The following is a 21085-nucleotide window of genomic DNA, read 5'->3' as shown; positions in this document are numbered from 1 at the left end:
TTCTCTCTACTCCATCTCATTCCCCTCTAGATATGCTAGAACATTGATTTTAGGGCATCCACCAATTAATAAGAGAGGCAAGCTTAAAGTTGTGGTGCAGTATTGGCTCTCTCTCTCTCTCTCTTAAGCAGTTATTAAGGGATATTACATTATTATTCTATTACTTTAGTAATTTTTTTTGTATATTTGTAGCCAGAAGTCAAGGTGTTTTCATTACCCAGTAAACCTAGGTAATGCCAAGTAGGGCTATTATTGGATAGTGTACATGTAAGCCATGATTCGTCTAAGAATTAATAGGTTCGGAATGAGATTCAGGCTATTTTTTCTTATGTGGACAATGTGGTTGTAATGCTTGATTCTATGGTTCATGTTTTTCAATTTTTTTACTATTATTTTAGGTTATCCAATTTTTTCTACTGGATGCCTTTGCTGTACAATCTATGAGCATTGTTGTTTCTTTAGTTACCGTTCCAGCTTCTACTAGTGTTGTGAGCAATGAATGTATTTAATGTTAGGCAATCTGTCTGTCTTCAAGATCCTATATAAGTTTCTGTACAAGGTAATAATTTTTGAAATTCCTATTGTAGAATCAATTACAAATCACCTGGATTTGTTTCCCTCTTTTCCTTTGTTTCTGATACCAGACAAATCTAGTCATATTATTACAAGTCATTATTCTGCTTTGATTAGCAATCTAGTTTCAGTTAGAATTTTAAAGGATCTTTTTCTTGAATCCAAGGTTAAGACTAACAGTGCAATTCCTGAGGTTTTGTTGGTTGGCAAAGAGCATGAAATCCCCAATGACAGGTTTTATACAATTTATAATTTTAAATAGTATCGCCTAATTTTTGGTCAGGATAACATGTACAGTAATATGATACTTAATAGATCCATATACTTGTATTCCTATTTTTATTTATTCTATGATAGAGGATATGGCATAAGATATAATTGTTTAAAGAGGAGTACTGAATTGCTAAAGGGTAAAATGGTCACTCCTGCTAAAATCTGATGATTCCTGGCAGATATTATTTAATGTAAAGAAATGTAGATATCGAATTACCATACTTGCTTCAGTCATTAAAAAATTATCTCGGTCTTTTACTTATAATTTTACTTATAGTTTTTATACTCAAGTGAAAGAAAACATTTTAGTCATTTGTATAGTAAATTTTCCCTGAAATAATATATCTAGTAAATTTTCAATAATTTACATGTGCAAGGTTAATAGAACTTTTATATATATATATATATATATATATATATATATATATATATATATATATATATATATATATATATATATATATATATATATATGTATGTATATATGGCTCTGCAACTTGTCATGATTGATATTCAAGCATCCCTTCAGAGAATTATGTTTTATAGGTATTGTCACTGGCAGAATTAAACAGAGTTGAGGATGTACTTCCAATCCTGAGGTCATTGTTGAGGGTTGACCTTCCAGATACACATCCAAGAGGTGGCAGTCAAATGATTTTTGAAACCACGGTAAGTCACTTTTACTAATTTTTGTGCTAATTTTAGGGCTGTTGGGAAAATATATCGAATGCTATTGGAAATCTTGAACCTGGGCATTTTATGACATCAAATTTACTTTACTTCCTTGTGATGTACTTTACAAAAATTATCAAGTAGGTAATTACAAATATACATGGATTTCACGATGTGGAAATTACAAAAATCAAATAGATCACATTGCCATTGATAAAGAGAGAAATAGGACTGAGAAATGTAAGAATCTATAGAGGTGCAGATATTGGTAGTGATCACCAGCTATTCATTGCCACACTGAAATCAAAACTGAAAGCACCCAACAGAAAGGTATATAGAATACCTAGATTTGATACAACTAAGCTTTTAGAAGAAGAGCACAGGGAAAGATTTGAAATTGAATGTAGGAATTGATTTGCAGTCTTGGAGACTTTAAGAGACAAAGAGTAGACAATTAATGAAGAATGTTGTGATATTAAGAACATACATCAGTTAGTTGGTAGTGAAGTCTTGGGACACGCAGTTACAAGGAGAAGGCCATAGATATCAAATAATACTTGGGATACTATAAAAAGGAGACAAAGACAGAAATTGATTGTTGAAAGTTTTTGAGGAAGTAATGAAAATTCCAAGGTAGAGCATGCTAAGTATTTCAGTATCGATAGTGAGGTCAAAAGAAAAGCCAGGAATGACGAGAGAATATTTAGACAGTGAAGCAGATGAGGGTGACAAAACTATGAATTCAGGGAGTGGTATAAGAATTTCTCATAGAATTATTAATGAAATCTCTACTGGGGCAAAGAAGAAGCATACACCCATCAAAAAGAGAGATAGATCTGGAATAACAACAGAAGATGGAAAGAGACAAGGTTGGATGGAACACTTTAGTGGGGTTATGAATAGCAGATATGAAGGAAATAATTTGATTCGTATACCTGAAGCTGATGAAGACCTTGATGTGCCCATGAATGAATTCAGTGTGTTTGAAGTCGAAGCTATTATTAAAAAACTCAAGAGATGGAAAGCCCCTGGATATGATGGAATAACTGCTGAGATGATACTGGCCGAAAATGAAGTGACTCCCAGAGTACTTACAAGATTATTTTGTAGAATGTGGCATGAAGAGGCAAAACCTAATTAATGGGAGTTAGTAATGTTGGTGAAAATGGCAAAAATAGGAGACCTGACTGATTGCAATAATTACAGAGGCACAACACTTACGTCAGTTGTTATGAAAATTTATAGTAAGCCTATTCTAAAGAGACTGGAGAGAAAAATCAGTGAAAAACTGTTAGATGAACAAGCAGAATTTCGAAAAGGTAGAAGTTGCACTGACCAAATTTTCATTTTGAGACATGTTTTGTGGAGTGTCCTGTATTATTATGGAATTCCTCTTAAATATGGAGTTCCTCTTAAATATGTGAATTTGATTAAGTCGGTTCTTGAGCATGGCAAGTGCAAAGTTACTGTAAATCGGGTCTTATCAAATGAATTTCCATTGAACAGTGGAGTACTCCTAGGGAATGTGTTGTCACCTATGTTGTTTATCCTCCTCATGTTTTTTTAATGCATAGAACAGTTGGAGATGGTGGAGAAGGATGGGATTGGATTGATGATAGGAAATTAGCAGAACACGAATATGCTGATGACGCTGTCCTTGTTAGCAGAACACCACAGGATTTGCAATGCTTGCTTACCAGAATGCATGAAATATCACATGAGGTTCAGCTCATGATAAATAGAAGAAAGATAGAGATGATGAGAATAGAGTATAAATTGGCAGATAAAATATCATTGGAAGGAGGAAGGATTAATGATGTAGAATCATTCAAGTATTTATGAACTATGATCTCCAATGCAGGGTCTTTAGTATTAGAGTTTAGTGAAAGATTGAAACAAGCAAATTAGACAATAGCTAGGTTAAGTAAAATTTGAAAATCAAATCGCATTAAATTGCATATAAAAATTAGGCTATATATCAGTTTAGTGAGATCTGTGTTACTGTATGGACATGAGTCATGGTATGACAATGAAACAATCTCCAATAAATTTATTAGGTTTGAGAATAAAGCCTTCATAAGGATATTGGGAATTAAATGGCAGGACAGGATTAGAAATGAAACTATAAGAGAGATTACTTGAGTGCCATATGTGGATGAGATCATGGTGAGGAGTAGGTGGAGATGATTTGGGCATGCTCTTCGCACTCCCCAAGAGAAATTAGTTCACCAAATGTTCAGCGGGGCTCCACAAGGCACTAGAAGAGTTGGAAGACCCAGGCCTACATGGCTGAGGACTATGTAGCGTGAAGTAGATGAGGAATGGAGAAGCATGGAATTAAAAGCTCAAAATAGAGATGACTGGCAAAATCTAACAAAGGCTCTTTGCATCAATAGGCGTAGGAGGAGATGATGATGATGATGATGATGATGATGATGATGATGATGATGAGGTAATTTATCATACTCGTGGTTTCTTTAATCAGCATCTGTCTGTTAAAGAAAATCCCACTAATTATATTTTGCCTTTCATTTATTCAATAAAAGTTACAACTTGTACAAGTGAGAATCTATAAATCATTCTGCACATGCTCAGACTTCCTTCTGACACTTAGCAACTCCTCATTTGTCCTACACAAATACAAACTCTCGTCCTTTGATAGGAGTATAATTTCAGTGAAGCTGGAAACTCAGCTGTCAAAAATCATTACGAGGCATCGGTAATTACTGGTGGGTAGCTAAGAAGCTCTATTGCGCCCCCCTGCTAGCTCACTGAGTAGTCACTTTGACTTCAACTGCCAAGCAGTACGGATCTATTCTCGGTGTTCTTAACTTGGCTCCTTTGACGTTGCCTGTGATAAATGGAGAAACAACGTGCAGACTTGCGGTACTGTATAAGGGTCCTCGGCTTTAGGTGTGGAACCTTCATGAGTAGGAAGTTTGTGGATCCCCTTTCTTTGTGTCCTTAGAGGGGTCATGACTGCTTGTGATCATCACTCTATAAGGAGTCTAAGGAATGGCCATCTTCCTAGTGACAGGAGGAAGAAGAATTATAAGTGTAATTCTTCTCCTTTGGGGTCTTCCTCAAGGTCTCAATAAATCTGCTGGACCCTTTCTCGCCCCCTACTCCAGCTTTTAAACGTCTTCTGTCTCTCCATCCTAGGAGAAGACGAAGAATGACAACAACATTGAATTAACCATAGGGCAAGCCGGGAATGAGATTGCTTTATCTGCTTCACCAGGAGAAGCAGTAATTGCCTCTCCTCAAAGTAAACCCGGAAATTTAAAGTAGTTTCAGGTAACGACACGGCTAAAATCGACACCTAAGGACACTGGCACTCCTTATGCCAGAGGGTATTCCTTCAACAGAAAGATTCACAAGCCCTTGCAAGTTCAAGGATAAAGTCTTCCCTCACTCTCTCGTTTTCTTCTGCGACGCCTGCAGAGAAAGTCCTTGATGTGACTCCCTCCATCCAGCCCAGAACCCCGGAAGGTGCAGTTGATAGACAATCCTCACCTTCAGGGCCACTGTCACATTGTGATTTGATGTCTCCTGATTACAGAAGAAAACATCCTCGATCTCCATCTTCTCCCGGCTTGATTTTCCTGACCTCATTGTCTGCAGGGAACTTGTCTCATTCTGCTCACTTTCATAAGATGAAAAGGAGAAATCCACCTTCTTGGAAGTATGACAAGGATATTGTCAGCTCTCTTAGGGCCCCTTCCTCCCAAGTTGTTCGGAGATGTACCCTTACACCCTCAGACGACAAATCTGCCAGTACAGTACTTCTTATCGCAGAGAATGAAAGAAATCTTACAAGAATCACGAGACACTGAGCATAGACTCTCATGGTTTAGAGAACTGGTTGTGCATGCTCCCTTTCTAGGGTGTGAGCTCCAATTAGCACACACACATTGGATCTTGAGGTCTTAGCTGTTTGCATGAGATATGAAGATCGCCCATGCTCTCCACTTGGCGTTCATTCATTTGGAGTTGAATTTTCACATGTAGGCAAGCACTCACCTGGACATGACACTCACCAGTTCTTACATGCCCCTCTGGTAGGACATCTTCTGTTGTTCGCACGCAATTGCTCTATCCTGTTGGTGCACATTCTCCTGATTGCGTGCACTCTGCTTCACACTCACGCTCTCTAATTGAAGGATACAGTGAACCCTCGCTACTTCGCGGTTCGACCATCGCGGATTCACCACTTCGCGGATTTTTTCCATAACCCATATATATACAGTAATATATATATATATATATATATATATATATATATATATATATATATATATATATGTATGCATGTATTTATGTATATATGTAGGTATGTATATGTGTATACATATAAATATATATATATATATATACACACACACACACACACATATATATATATATATATATATATATATATATATATATATATATATATATCTAAAGTAGGAAGATGTGATCTAGTTCTAAGGGAAAAGTATGGGAAATATGTCTGGGTAATAAGCAAAGCTCTACCTCCAGTTTGTTTCTTCATTATGATCAGAGATAAATGTAAACAAAACATTGGTTGCCATTTTTTATTGTGCTTTTTAGCGTGTTTAGGAAATGCATGATATAAAATCACCTTTAATATTTGTGCCTGTTTTAGTTTAGGGTACTGTAGTACATGCATTAAGTGTTCTGTACATTAAAGGGTAGTTTGTTAACAGAACTACGTACAAGGGAAGGTTTTAAAAGTCTGAATATACATGTTGAATAAATAGGTAAATATGGTGTCACTACTTCGCGGATTTTCACCTATCGCGGCCGCGACTGGAACCTATCTACCGCGATAAACGAGGGTTCACTGTATTCGACAGACCCTGATTCTTCAAATGCTCTCTTGTACATGCAGTCTCCTGTGACTCAAAGCTCTCCCACACATGTGTGCACTACATTGCCCATTAGCTCTCCAATTCCAGAAATTTGTAGCGCCTCCTCGTACTCATCAATTAGTGTGAACTCATCTATTCTTGTGCAAGCTCGCTCACCTGATCGTAAGCACTCTTTAACTCATGCTCACTCTACGGTTCGTACTCGCTTTACAGTTCATACTTGGTCTATGGTTCATACATATTTCTTGGATCATACATGATTTCAATTTCAAGAGAGTTCTCCTGTTTGGGCTCAAACAAGCTCACCTGGCTATATGCGTCCCATTGTTCGCTCACTCACCTGTTTATGTTCGGTCGTAGGTTAGAGAGAAATCTACTAATGTGCACTCCTATGTGCACACACTAGATAATACACAATATTCTGCTTGCACGGGCATATCTGTACACATGCTCTTCCAGTAAGATGCACTCACTGGTTAAATTGCATCCTCATTCCAGGTATGCACCAGCATATGACCAGTTCCCTATTCAGGGAACCTCACCCATCAACTCAAGGTTCTCAGGAGGATTCTTCATGCTGAAATTGTCACACTAAGGCTACCACACACTACTCTTTTTTAGATGAATTTTACCCTAAGGTGCACTCTGATTACTGTGCAAGGTCATTACTTCGTTCCCCTCCTTTGTGGAGTGCACAATCACCGTATAGAAGGAGTTGAGGTCAACAGAAGGTTAGAGAATGCTCTCTGCTCCTTACACAAGACCGGATAAAGAGACCAATCTTGAGAGGGATTTACTGAAGACACATTGAGAGATACTTCTGAAATTCACTCTACTAGACACTCTTTGAGTGATAGGTATCCAAGAGCTCCTTTTACGAAGTTATCGTCATCGGGGGTCAAGCAGCACAAGGACTCTAGTCCATAGGTCTTCTCGAAGTGACTATACTAGCCTTTCTTTGGTGTACAAGCAGTTGCATCAATGCCCAATGCTAGTACAAAATTGAAGAAAACCTTAGGCCTACAAGAGATTTCAGAATATCAAAGAGGTACATTGCTATTGTAAAAATTATTAATATTAAAATTATTAGAATTATCATTACCCCCCTAATGGGTATATCCACGTCGTCCTTTTCTACCTCTTTTACCTCTTCTGGGGCCTCTGGGCCAAAAGGATTGTCTGTGGTCCTGATTTCTCACAGCAGCCTGCTGTGGTTGCTGAGCACCCTTTTTCTGCCCTTGTCGCCTTGCCGGAGGAGGACGTTGCTGCGAGGGTGCTGCAGAGTAAGAGCATGACGTCATAGCCCGTTGGAGGAGCTACCTGATAGAAGATCGTTAGAATCTCGCCATCTTTCTCTAGAACAGAACAACTCTCCCCCCCCCCTAACTCCAAGGGGTGAGAGATCAATAAACAGTGTAAATCCTTTGACAGAAGACTGTAAGTCTGAATCCACTTTTTTTTTTAAGGTGTTGGCTCTCAGCAGGTAGATCAGTGGTCTAAGGCAGTTAATCAGAGCAATGATGAAATGAAGAGAGCCTCCATAGAAAAGCTTTCTGGCACTCCACAGGGATCAAGACCTTTAGAACTGCCCTGGGTAGAACAGGCCAGGGAAGCAATATTAAACGTGGACCGGCAAGTCTTCTGCGAGAGGAACTCTTTTCCTACAAGCTGCTCCACAAGGATCATATTTCTAGCTGTCTTTAGGCAGAGACAGTTTTGCTTCCCTGAGGACTCCATTTCCTCTGAATCTGCAAATGTGGAAGCTACTGCGATGGTAAACCTCCAGGCGACCACCTGGTTAGATCACTGGTCAGGAATGATGGCCATCTTTGGCCCTTCTCTGGGTTTGTCCAATCCTGAGAACATGAAGTGTATGGACCTAGTTCTGTGTATGATGAAGGCGATCACCTTCCTAGCCCAGTCTGCGAACTGGCAGACCATCTTGGTTTTTAAATGGAGGGATATGCCCCACTTAACAACAGCCCGGCACTTTTTCCACCAACGAGATAGAGGTAACAGTAGAATAGTTGAGAAAGTCCAGCCAGGACTGTCATCTTCACTGAGCCATCACGTTTAAAGAGACTGGGACATGGGACCATCACCAAAGACAGTGGCAATGACTCCATTGAAATTAGTCCTGAAAAAGCTGTCAAGTACGTGGCGATTGAGGTCTACCACACTTACAGTATCCTCATCGAGAAGACCAATAGACTCGGCCCAACACTTTCGTGTCTGGTTTGGTCAGACCAGAAGTGGAAGGGGCAGAAGAGGATCTAGAACTTGCTAGAAAAGTCAGTCCTCTCCAGCAAAAGCCACGAGTGAGGGATACCTAGCAGGCCATTGGTCAAGTTGGCAGTTTCACGGAACAAAGGACTGAACAGTAGATGTTCTCTGACATGGATGCCACTTGCCTTTCTCTCGGACTCCGACAGCATAGTTGTCTATTCAATAGAATTTGAAGGAAGACTTTGTTCTTCACTTGGAAATCAAGAAGATGCTAGACAAAGGCGTGCTACAGGTAGTACAGGATAGATCTCCAGGCTTTTACAGTCGTCTATATTTTGTTTAGAAGTCAATTTGGGAGGGACAGGAGACTGATAATTGACCTTTTTGGGCTCAAGCCATGTCATCCTGATGGAAGTTCCTTAAAGGTAGCTTCCTAGGGTATATTACAACTACGGCGATATTCCCAGAGAATTTACCTTAAGGTACCCAGAATTCTAACTCCTGGAGCGAGTATCCCTAAAAAAGACCTTAGGGATATCGTAAATATCAGCGGACGTATTTTTGACACGCCACATAGCAATCTATACCCCGAATAGAGTTAACACTTCGTAGGGGTCAAATGGCAAGAAAACGAAAACGATAAGAAAAAGGGGGAGAGCCGTTCGTAAGGCATCTCTCCTCCCCGTTTCGTAAGCGTGCCCTGCGCCGCTCGCGGCGCCATCTGTATTCCTTTTTGCGTAGCTATACAACTCGGTGTTTTTCCCTGTGTTTCTACCAAAATCTTGGATTTACTCTTGAATTATGCTTTCTCCAACTTCTTCTGCTTCGGATAAGTTGAGTACTATTTCTTTTATGTATAAATGTAAGCTCTTGATTAAAATTTAAAGTAATTAAAAGAGTTATCTTTGATACAAGAGCTGTTGCCTGCTGGAGGCGTCCTGGACGCTGTCGCTCGCTAGAATAGGATTTATTTGTTAGCAAGAGCGACGTTCCCAGCCCCCTGCGCTTTAATAATTAGCTGCTTAGCTTATTTAGGAATTCTGTTATGATGCTATAGTATAGCGCCTGGCGAAGGAGTTGCCTAGGCTGACCGACACTAGTCTTCGTAGCCTAGTTGTTGGCCCTTGTACTTCCTGCATGATAATTAGTCTTCCAAGTGTGATTTTATACTGTTTAAAGCGTTAGGCAACGTTATACATATAAGCCCTTTTCGAGTAATTTCCAAGATAGTATTGGAGTGAGTTTCGGTGATTTAGGTAATCGATTCTCTTAGTGCCTAAGCTAGGTTGTCTTAGGTTATTAAAATATTGTCTGTTTCCCCGTTTGCTCCCTTCTCTTCGGGGAAGGGGCAAACCCTTTCCCTCTGTTTAAGCCTTAGGCTTAACTCTAGTGGTTTGTTTGAATTAATTTTCAAATATAACTATGCTGGAGTAGTACTGTACCTTCCTGCTCCAACTGGTTTGGTTCAGAGAGGGACAGTACAGCAGTGTATTAGTCTGAGTCCGTGTTGGTCTAGCGTGGGGCAGAGTCTCCCTTGCTGCCTGACACGGGCATAGGAGGTTTATCCTCCTTGGATCACCTTGGAGGGTTTCTGTAGTTATGATCCCTTCACTCGGTGACCCCTCAGACTTGTCCTCTTTGCTGTTCCGGGTTCGGGATATGTTCCCTTTCCGGATTAGCAATTCCTTCCTTGCCTTGGTTTTAGGGAGGCAGCCAGTAGTGCCGGCCTCCCTCCCTGGATTTTCCCTGGCTGAGATGGGCTTTCTTAGTGGGGATGATCCTTAACCAAGGCAAGGTTGGACAGGACCCTCTGTCCTTCCCTTCTGTTTTTTCCGTTTCCTTGTGTCAGCCGTCTCACATCCGTACCTAGCCTAGGTTAGGATGGGGAGCTGACGTGGTCCCCTGTCGGCCGGCAGAGTGTGCCGACCGGCAGAGGCCCTATCCCTTGAGTGCTGCCCGGTCCTTCCTTGGTCCCTCAACCGCTGCCGTCTGTAGATTCAGTAAGCAGTGGTTAGGAAGCCTGACTTAGTGTCTCCCCTTCCTCTCGGCACTCTTTCGGGTGTCGGGCGCGGAGGTACATAGCCTCTTAGCCCGGCACTCATTCTGTTGTCTTCTTATGTGTTGTCCTTGCCGTCTGCCGGCCTAGGGGCCGGCCGTCGGTAGGGGGTGTTCTCTAGTTCTCTTGCTGTCGGTCGGCGGTGGTTATATGCCTTTGCTGGCCGGTCTCCTTGCTCACCTGCCGGCCGCTATGAGTGGCGGCCGGCAGCCGGGCGCTACCTGGTGTGGATGCCAGCCGGCAGGGTTTGCTCACCGCTGCCGGCCGGCCTGCTACATCGCTCGGTTGGCCGGCCACTAAGAGTGATGGCCGGCAGCTGGGTGCCACCCGGGTAGCTACGGACCGGCAACCACTGCCGGCCGGTTCAGGCATAGGAACTGGAGTTCTCCCCCGTATGGGTGATCTTAAGTTGTATACTTGAGACCTACCTTTGGAAAAGGGGGGGGGGGTACTGACCGGCAAGAGCCGGCCGGCACACCACCCTCATGTAGTGTATCAGTTCTTCCCTGTATGGTGTATTCTACCAGGGGAGACCATGATATAGTAGGTTACAACACTGTCTTTTCTAACTTACTTGTGTTGCCTTGTGCAGTCACTTGGTGTTGCCTTACAGGGATGAAAAGAGAATTCTTTTCATCTTTAGCCAGAATGGTAAAATCTTACCTTAGGTGTGAGCTACACCTAATTTCCCTCGGGAAATATGATCTCTGGTTATTCTAGCAAAGACTAACCATTTGATTTTAATGGCTAGTGGGCTTCCACAGGTGATTGTGTGGGATTCACAAGTATGTGTCTTTCCCTTATTCTTTGTGCATGCTCATATATACATGTGAATTGAAATTCACTTGATACTCATGGAAATTTTCTTCTTTTACAGGAGGAGCATCCGAAATGTGATAGCGTTTTCTGCAATGTCCGCAGCAAGAACTTTTGCGGACATGTCTCGTGTAGGAGGCACGCGGCTTGCGCAGCCTCCAAGGATGATCACCGCTACTGGGATCCGCAGGTATGTTCAGTGTGTACTAACCTGCTATCTGAGGCTTTTGAATCCCCTAGGTCGGCGGAGTCAAGGGACGCAGCGAGGGAGAAGCTCCGTTTATGGGTAAGGGGTTTCCAGAAGAACACCACTGGACCTTATCTTCCTAATGAGAAGATGAGGGCGTACCTTTTTCCCAAGGCTTCTACTGACGCTGTTGTTCCCCAGCCTCGGCCGGAGATCCCTCTCGTCCAGATCCCAGTGGAGGAGGATGTTGCGGATGCCATGCAGGACATCCAGCTGGATGACAAGATGTCGGACTTGTCCGACCGTGCGGAACAGGACCTCCTCGCAGAGGGTGAGGAGGAGGATCAAGATCCGATTGCCGTGGAGGAAGAGGTTTCCGTACCTTCAGACGTTCCGGTTCAGGCCCCTGAACCTATTCCCTCTACTTCGTCCGCTCTTCCAGCAGAGCTGGGACAGGCTCTCTCTTCCATCGTTGGTATGATACAACAGATGCAGAGGGAGAATAGTCAGAAGGCCGCTGCAATGGAGCTCCAGATGCAGAAGATTACAGCGTCACGTGGGCCTCCAAAGAAGCTCAACGTGAAGGACCTTCCTGTGTGCTCGGATGCCAACCCGTGGAGATATGCCGAGCACATGCCGATGACGGTCGGGAAGATCGTCATGTCGGAGAAGCTGGGTTCAGTTCCCCTTGAGGAGGTGGAATTCTGGCCCAGCAGAGGGGCCTACCCGGACTGTTATGTCCGTCTGAAGAAGGAGCCGGCCTCGAAGGAGGAGACGGAACCGAAGGAGGTGATCATCTTGGATCACGCCAAGGCTCAAGCTGCACTAACGTCTGCGTTGAAGGAGAGGGGCTTCTCAAACTCAAAAGTTGCTGCTTTGAGTAAGAAGCACCCTTCCTTCGTATCTTCTCCGGCTAGGGCCTTCCCCTTTCTGCAGAAAGGGTTCGCGGCCGTTTTGAAGGCGGTAGAAGCTGGCAAACCATGCCCATCCCTGGAGGAATGCAAGCCCTTGTCTTTGGCCTTGCCGTTGGACAACAAGGACTGGAAGGAGGTACGTCTCACCTTCTCGGTTGGGAAGTTGGACGCCGATATTGCAGGTCAACAGTTCGGCGAAAACCTTCCCAAGTTGTCTGAATTCCTCCTACGGAGGGAACTTGAGACAAAGGAGCGTCTGGCAGCCTCGATGTCTCTCCAGACAAACATGGAGACAATGGCTAGCGACCCTAATGTTCATGGTAATGGCCAAGATCCATCTGGCCACGGTGACAAAGGACCTCTATAGCTTTGTCAAAGCGAGGAGGGCCTGCAGGGAGTTTGTGTTCGCCTCGGCCACAGTGAGGCATGAACCCAAGAAACTCATCTCATCCAGCATCTGGGGTAAAGATCTCTTTCCCAATGAGGTGGTTAAGGAGGTGGTGGACAAGGCAGCCACTGAGAATCGAAATCTTCTCCTTAAGTGGGGCCTGTCCCTTAAGAGGAAGTCTTCCCCTGATGAAGGCCCTCAGCCGAAAGGAAAGGTGAAGAAATCGAGGTTTTCTTCCCGCCCAGCCAAGCCTTTCAGACCGCAACGTCAGCAGCAGCAGCAGCCAGCTTTGCCTCCGGTGCCACAATTGGTAGCCCAGACCCCGACCACCTTCCAATGGGTACCCCAGGCCGTGTCATCAGCATCCCCGGCATTCAATCCAGTGTTCGAAGGGCAATCGACCACGTTTCAAGCAAAGCCCAGAGGTGCAGCCAGAGGCTCGGCGAGACGCCCCTCTAGGGGAAGAGGATTCAGAGGTGGTCGCGGCCAGGGAGGCAAGACTGCAGGGCAGCAGTCAAAGTGAAGTGTCGCCGGTAGGAGGGAGACTACAGTATTTTCGGGATCGTTGGACCTTCGATCCCTGGGCCCACAGCCTGCTCAAAAATGGACTGGGTTGGAGTTGGTACAGTACTCCGCCCCTGTGCCTTCAATTTTTCCAACACTCCACCCCCGTTTTGGAGGAGTACATTCAAGAACTGTTGGAGAAAAAGGTGATCCGGAGGGTAAAGTCCATCAGGTTCCAAGGGAGGCTGTTTTGTGTTCCCAAGAAAGACTCGGGGAAACTCAGAGTCATTCTGGACTTGTCACCACTCAACAAGTTCATAGTGAACCACAAGTTCATGATGTTAACATTACAACACATAAGGGCCTTACTGCCCAAGAGGGCATATACCGTCTCCATCGACTTGTCAGACGCCTATTGGCACATTCCAATAAGTCGCCGTCTCTCCCCCTACCTAGGATTCAAGCTACAACAAAAACTTTACGCTTTCAGAGCGATGCCTTTCGGGCTAAACATAGCCCCAAGGATCTTTACGAAGCTTGCGAGCGCAGCGCTCAAACAGTTACGCCTAAAAGGGTTCCAGGTAGTAGCCTACCTGGACGATTGGTTGGTGTGGGCAGCATCCAGAGCGGAATGCTTACAAGCTTCCCTACAGGTGATTCAGTTCCTGGAATATCTAGGTTTCATGATCAACAGAAAGAAGTCTCGTCTTTCTCCAGCTCAGAGGTTCCAGTAGTTGGGAATTCACTGGGACCTAGTGTCACACCGTTTTTCCATTCCAATGTCGAAAAGGAAGGAGATAGCGGGGTCTGTCAAGAGACTTCTAGTTTCCGAGAGGATATCAAGACGCGAACAAGAGAGGGTTCTGGGCTCTCTTCAGTTCGCGTCAGTAACAGACCCAGTGCTAAGAGCACAGCTAAAGGATGCAGCGGGAGTTTGGAGAACCTTTGCATCAAAAGCGCGAAGGGACTTGAAGAGACCGGTCCCACTTCGGCTACGTTCTCTTCTCAGACCGTGGTCTCAAGCCAGTCGTCTAAAGAGGTCAGTACCTCTTCAGCCACCTCCCCCGTCAGTGACAATTCACACAGACGCCTCAAAGGTAGGGTGGGGAGGTCACTCCCATCGGAAAAAAGTACAAGGGACCTGGTCCAAGCTATTTGGGACTTTTCACATAAACTTTCTAGAAGCTATGGCAGTGCTTCTTACCCTGAAGAAAGTATCCCCACGTCACTCGATCCATGTAAGGTTGGTACTGGACAGCGAGGTGGTAGTGAAATGTCTGAATCGGCGGGGATCGAGATCTCCACCTCTCAACCAGGTAATGTTAGCCATATTCCGACTGGCGGAGAAGAAGAAGTGGCACCTGTCAGCAGTTCACCTTCAAGGAGTCCGGAATGTGACCAAGGACGCTCTATCCAGGGTTACTCCGATAGAGTCGGAATGGTCCCTAGACGCAGGATCATTCTCCTTCATCTCGAGTCAAGTCCCAGAACTGCAGATAGACCTCTTCGCGACGAAGGACAACAAGAAGTTGCCGAGATATGTGTCCCCGTACGAGGACCCCTTGGCGGAAGCAGTAGATGCGATGTCCCTCGATTGGAACAGATGGTCCAGGATCTACCTGTTTCCCCCTCACAATCTGATGTTGAGGGTCCTCAACAAACTGAGATCCTTCAAGGGAGTAGCAGCGATAGTGGCCCACAAGTGGCCGAACAGTGTATGGTTCCCTCTAGCTCTGGAACTACGACTAGAGTTTCTACCACTCCCGGACCCAGTTCTGTCCCAGCAAGTCCAGAAGTCGACTGTCTACGCTTCATTACAGAAAACCCGGACCCTGCAGCTCATGATTTTCTCTCCCTAGCGGTGAAGAAGCGGTTCGGAATTTCGAAAGATAGCATCGACTTCCTGGAAGAATATAAGTGCAAGTCTACAAGAAGGCAGTACGAATCAGCATGGAAAAAATGGGTAGCCTTTGTCAAAGACAAGAATCCGCATGAGATCTCTACGGATTTCTGCCTATCCTTCTTCATCCACCTCCACGGACAGGGGCTGGCGGCTAACACGATTTCTACATGTAAGTCGGCTCTGACAAGACCCATTCTGTATGCCTTCCAGGTAGACCTCGCTAACGAGATTTTTAACAAGATCCCGAAGGCCTGTGCTAGGCTTAGACCTTCAGCTCCTCCAAAGCCTATTTCATGGTCTTTAGACAAAGTCCTTCATTTTGCCTCATTACTGGATAATGAGGAGTGTGCACTGAAGGATCTGACTCAAAAAGTGATCTTCCTTTTTGCCCTAGCTTCTGGGGCCAGAGTTAGTGAGATTGTAGCCCTCTCGAGAGAGGAGGGCCGGGTTCAGTTCCTGGATGGGGGAGAACTGAACCTGTTTCCGGACCCTACGTTTCTCGCTAAGAACGAGTTGCCCACCAACAGGTGGGGTCCCTGGAGAATCTGCCCTCTGAAAGAAGATGCATCTCTATGTCCCGTAGAATGCCTAAAGGTCTATCTTCGTAGAACTTCAGACTTCCATGGGGGTCAACTATTCAGAGGAGAAACATCGGGCTCGAATTTATCTTTAAATCAACTCAGGGCGAAAATTACATACTTTATTCGCAGAGCGGATCCTGACAGTTCACCCGCAGGTCATGATCCGAGGAAAGTTGCTTCATCCTTAAACTTCTTTAACTTTATGGATTTTGAACACCTTCGTTCATACACTGGCTGGAAGTTTTCCAGGGTATTCTTTCGCCACTATGCTAAGCAAGTGGAGCAGCTAAAGAGGTCTGTGGTAGCAGTTGGTTGCGTCGTTAACCCTGTTGTTTAACTCTGCGAGGAACAGTGGATTTAATTGGGACTTTGATTCTCGGGTGAGTGTATAGTTATATGCGTTGCTATAACTAGAAGTGAAGGCTCTGGGAGCCCACAATGACTGTTCCGGCGTTATGGTGATTGTAGCACAAGTACAGACAGATGTGCCGAGCGTTTCTGACGCTAATGTCAGTGGCTAGTAACATGGACTTTTAACTTTGATACCTTGGTATGTGAAAAGTAACCTGATTGTTTTTCTTTCAGATAACCATATATCCATGTACTACAGTACTTGTGTAAATTGTTGGTCATCCACTTATCATATGTATATAATTGTGGTAACCATGTCTATTTATTGTTAATCAATAAACTTGTTCTCGGGAACCTTGCGTCTCCTTCACCTATATTGATTTTGTTTCAATTATTGAGCATTCAGCCTATGTATATTAATCGGGGATATCTATAATAGCCTGTTCCTTAATGCAAGCCTTGTTGCACTGGTTTATAATTTCCTTAGCATAAAGGGCTCCATCCTTCTCAGAGGACGGTAGCGGCAGCAAGTTTAATCCTACGCAGATATAACCTTTTGTCCAATTCTACTCCGACCAGGGGGCTGGTCGGTTTTTCCCTTGGATGCTGTAGTTCCGTAAGGACTATGCTTTACTTCATATAGAGTGAGACCACTATATTGTATCGGCTTGCGAGTGAGTCATACATAGGTATGTGTACTCTTCGTTCGTTTCTAGAGTCTAGTAGGACTCCTCCCTGTAGGGGGCAGGAAGCGCTTTCATGGTTTATGATTAGTGAAAAGATGTATAACGGTAACATCTTAGGTCTTTCAGTCGAGTTGACTAAGAAACATTCCTGAGGAGTACGGCACGTATTGAGAATCCACAGATGCTCTGGTATACTTCCATCAGGACGACATGGCTTGAGCCCAAAAAACGGATTTTGAGCGAAGCGAAAAATCTATTTTTGGGTAAGATGGCCATGTCGTCCTGATGGACCCGCCCTGTCCCTTTTCAAAAAAAAAAAAAAAAAAAAAAAAAAAAAAAAAGAAAGAAAAGGGCTGTAGGACCCCTCCCTACATACAGTATCTGTAGCACCTCGTGTATCGCTACAAGGAATACAGATGGCGCCGCGAGCGGCGCAGGGCACGCTTACGAAACGGGGAGGAGAGATGCCTTACGAACGGCTCTCCCCCTTTTTCTTATCGTTTTCGTTTTCTTGCCATTTGACCCCTACGAAGTGTTAACTCTATTCGGGGTATAGATTGCTATGTGGCGTGTCAAGAATACGTCCGCTGATATTTACGATATCCCTAAGGTCTTTTTTAGGGATACTCGCTCCAGGAGTTAGAATTCTGGGTACCTTAAGGTAAATTCTCTGGGAATATCGCCGTAGTTGTAATATACCCTAGGAAGCTACCTTTAAGGAACTTCCATCAGGACGACATGGCCATCTTACCCAAAAATAGATTTTTCGCTTCGCTCAAAATCCGTTTTCTGCCCTGAACTAGTTTGTTCTACAAACTCTGTTCAATATGGAGACTGTTAGCACCATACAAGTTTTCATCAGGAGAAACAATTTTATATTCTCTTTGGACCTGAGTGATACAGACTTCCAGATTTTGGTTCATCAGTCATCAAGGAAGCTCTTCCACTCATCCTTGAGGAGTAGGTTTTCTACTTCAAAGAATTGTGTTTCAGTATGTTGACCGTCCCCTGAAATGTTCACTCGGATGTTCACGCTCCTGAGGTATCTGGACTATTGGCTAACTGTCCTCCTCTCATAGGCAACTCCCACAAGTCAAGCTCTTCTCCATTATTATTATTATTATTATTACTTCCTAAGCTACAACCCTAGTTGGAAAAGCAAGATGATATAAGCCCAGGGGCTCCAACAGGGAAAATAGCCCAGTGAGGAAAAGAAACAAGGAAAAATAAAGTAGTTTAAAAAGCGTAACATTAAAATAAATATCTCCTATATAAACTATAAAAACTTCAAGAAAACAAGAGGAAGAGAAATAAGATAGAATAGTGTGCCTGAGTGTACCCTCAAGCAAGAGAACTCTAACCCAAGACAGTGGAAGACCATGGTACAGAGGCTATGGCACTACCCAAGACTAGAAAACAATGGTTTGATTTTGGAGTGTCCGTCTCCTAGAAGAATTGTTTGGTAATCAGTGTGGTCAGGTGTATGAAGACAGAGGAGAATATGTAAAGAATAGGCCAGACTATTCGGTTTGTGTGTAGGCAAAAGGAAAATTAACCGTAACCAGAGAGAAAGATCCAATGTAGTACTGTCTGGCCAGTCAAAAGACCCCATATCTCTCTAGCGATAGTATTTCAACGGGTGACTGGTGCCCTGGGCAACCTACTACTAGCCACTATCTGGGGAGTATGGTAAATCTAGAGAAGTCTGACATGCTTAAGCAGGGGATAGAGAACCTAGGGATCCAGATAGACAAACAGTGGCAGCAGACTCAGAATATTAGAGCACCTTTTCCTATGCTACCAACAATTACCTGCTTGTCAATGGCATCAGTCGTTGGGACATCTCTTGTCGTTAGAGAAACTCATCCCCACACAGTCCTCTACAATAGCGGTCACTTCAGTAGTGTCTGAAAACACACTGGACACCAATCAACAACCCACTTATTCATCAACTTCTAGTATAAAAAGAAGTAAGGACTGATCTAGAGTGGTAGCTGAAGGATGGGAATCTCCTGAAGAGGAATTCTTTGGAGTGTCCTCCCCCAAAATTACTACTTTTCATGGACATATTGAAAGAAGGCTGGGGTGCTCATCAGTATGTTGTGGGACAGTGGTCACATGAGGAGAGGAGCTTGCATATCAGTGTGCTAGAACTGAAGGCAGCACTTTTGGAGCTGCAGTCATTCCAACACTTTTTGGTTAGCTAGTCAATAGCTTTGCTGAGCGACAACACTACTGTAGTGGCATACATCAACAAGCAAGGAGGTACTATTTCTTGGCACTTCTGTGAGTTTGCGGTGCAGACTCATGAGTGGGAACTAAATGATGTAGTGGAGCTGTCAGCGAGATTCATTCATGGTCAATAACATCGTAATTGCCGACAAATTCAGCCGACAGGGACAAGTGGTTGGAGCAGAGTGGTCCCTTCATCCTCAGATGGCAAGGAGCCTTTTGACTTTGTGGGGTTCTCAACAATACCTATGTTTGTGTTAGGACTCAACGGAAAAATCTCAATCTGCTACTCACTGCTCCTGTAACAGGCAACAGCATTAGAGGATGCCTTCCAACATACAGTACTTGGGACAGCTTTAACATTATGCTTTCCTGCCTGATTCAAAGGGTGGTCTACTGGGTGTTGACTACTCCAAACCTCAAGATGATGTTGGTAGCCCCAAAGTCACTCCATGCAGAATGATATCCAGACTCTGATGCTTTTAACACAGGTTCCAAGAGGACTTCCCAATTGGGTCAAACTACCTTGCCAGCCCCATCTGCAGAGACACCATAATTTTGTGTCATCCCTGTCACTTCACAGGTGGAGACTATCCAGCATCTCTGAGCTGAAGGGTTTTTTGTGAAGCACTGCGCTGGATATGTCTAGATATCAAAAGTGAAGCTCTAGCTGGGAAAGGGTGTAGGGCATCTTGCCCACACCAGATGGATAACCACTTGTTATCCAAGTTTTAACTACCATCTCCAGCTCGCACCGAATTATTCTCCCTAATTATAGAACTCAGGTGTATATAGCTAGGAAAAATACAAATTTTTAAAAATTTTGATATTTTTTAAAAATCAATGTCAAGTTGTTCCGTAACTGAAATACAAACCACGCTATTTAATATGGGTAATTACTTTCGGCGTAGCTGAAATGACGAGCCATTGGAATTTTAACGAGCGTTTACTACCCCACCGCTAGTTAGCGGGGGGTAGGGAGGGGTAGTATACTACCCCCTCCCCCCCTCACACACACCTGTGCTGAGCTTCACTTTGCTATCAGCTCAGGTGCTAGACAAACGTGTCTCCTATCACCCTCGCCTACACTGACAGCCATTAATCTTTGTTTGCTTTTTCTTTTTGACAGAGTGTTTGGAAGTTGGCTTCTGCGATGCGGAAGTGTCCCAGCTTACCTGACCGCCCTTGTGGGACTTTTATGTCGGCGGTCGAAACAGATCCACATACCTTATGTCCTTAATGTAGGGGCCAACGGTGTGACAGAGATAAAGTATGTGGTGAGTGCAGGGAGTGGTCTACCTCCCAGTGGGAGAGGTTTTCCCAGCGCCGGAAGAAGTTGAAACGGGATATTTCTCCTTCAAGGGCTTCCTTGAAGAGAGAAAACCTCAAGGACTCTTCTTCCGTAGCCCAAACCTCCTCCGAAGCTCCCACTCGATCGGCTTCTTCCAAGAGGCCAGCGAGTGGTAGCGTAGGCCGCATTTCTGTTAACCAATCTCGGGGTTTGGGAGAGGGAGTTGCCTCCCATAGCGAGGCAGCTCCTCCTCCTCCCCGGGGGAGGATTTAATTTCTAATGTTGCTAATGATGATTTGTTACAGCTTTGGGCTTCCTTGGGGCTTCAGGGCTCGCCTTCCAAGGAAGCCCTGTTTGACGTAATCAGGTTAGGGGCAGCTGTCAAACAGTCGCCGACGTTAGCAGAGGTTGATCCTCTGTCTATCATCGACGTTGTTGTGGCAGAGGCTTCTGACGAGTTATCTCAAACCTCTGCTCCTGTTGCTGATGTAGCTGAAGGCTTAGCTCCCCCCTCCGAACACCCTTCGAGGGAGGAACTAAGTCCAACGGTCTCTC

The 21085-nt window shown here is 44.2% G+C and overlaps 1 protein-coding gene across 1 annotated transcript in view; it reads left to right on the top strand.

Moving 5' to 3' along the window:
• Window positions 1-21085, top strand: part of LOC137655729 (pentatricopeptide repeat-containing protein 2, mitochondrial-like) — a 264814-nt gene that overhangs the window by 221983 nt on the left and 21746 nt on the right. The window contains exon 6 of the mRNA XM_068389759.1: window positions 1393-1515. Coding sequence (XP_068245860.1) covers window positions 1393-1515 — 123 coding nt within the window. The remainder of the gene's footprint in view (window positions 1-1392; window positions 1516-21085) is intronic.

The sequence above is a fragment of the Palaemon carinicauda genome, chromosome 16 (assembly GCF_036898095.1).
Source record: "Palaemon carinicauda isolate YSFRI2023 chromosome 16, ASM3689809v2, whole genome shotgun sequence".
Classification (NCBI taxonomy): domain Eukaryota; kingdom Metazoa; phylum Arthropoda; class Malacostraca; order Decapoda; family Palaemonidae; genus Palaemon; species Palaemon carinicauda.
Note: the sequence above shows the minus strand (reverse complement) of the source record. Positions and strands in the feature narration are given on the sequence as shown.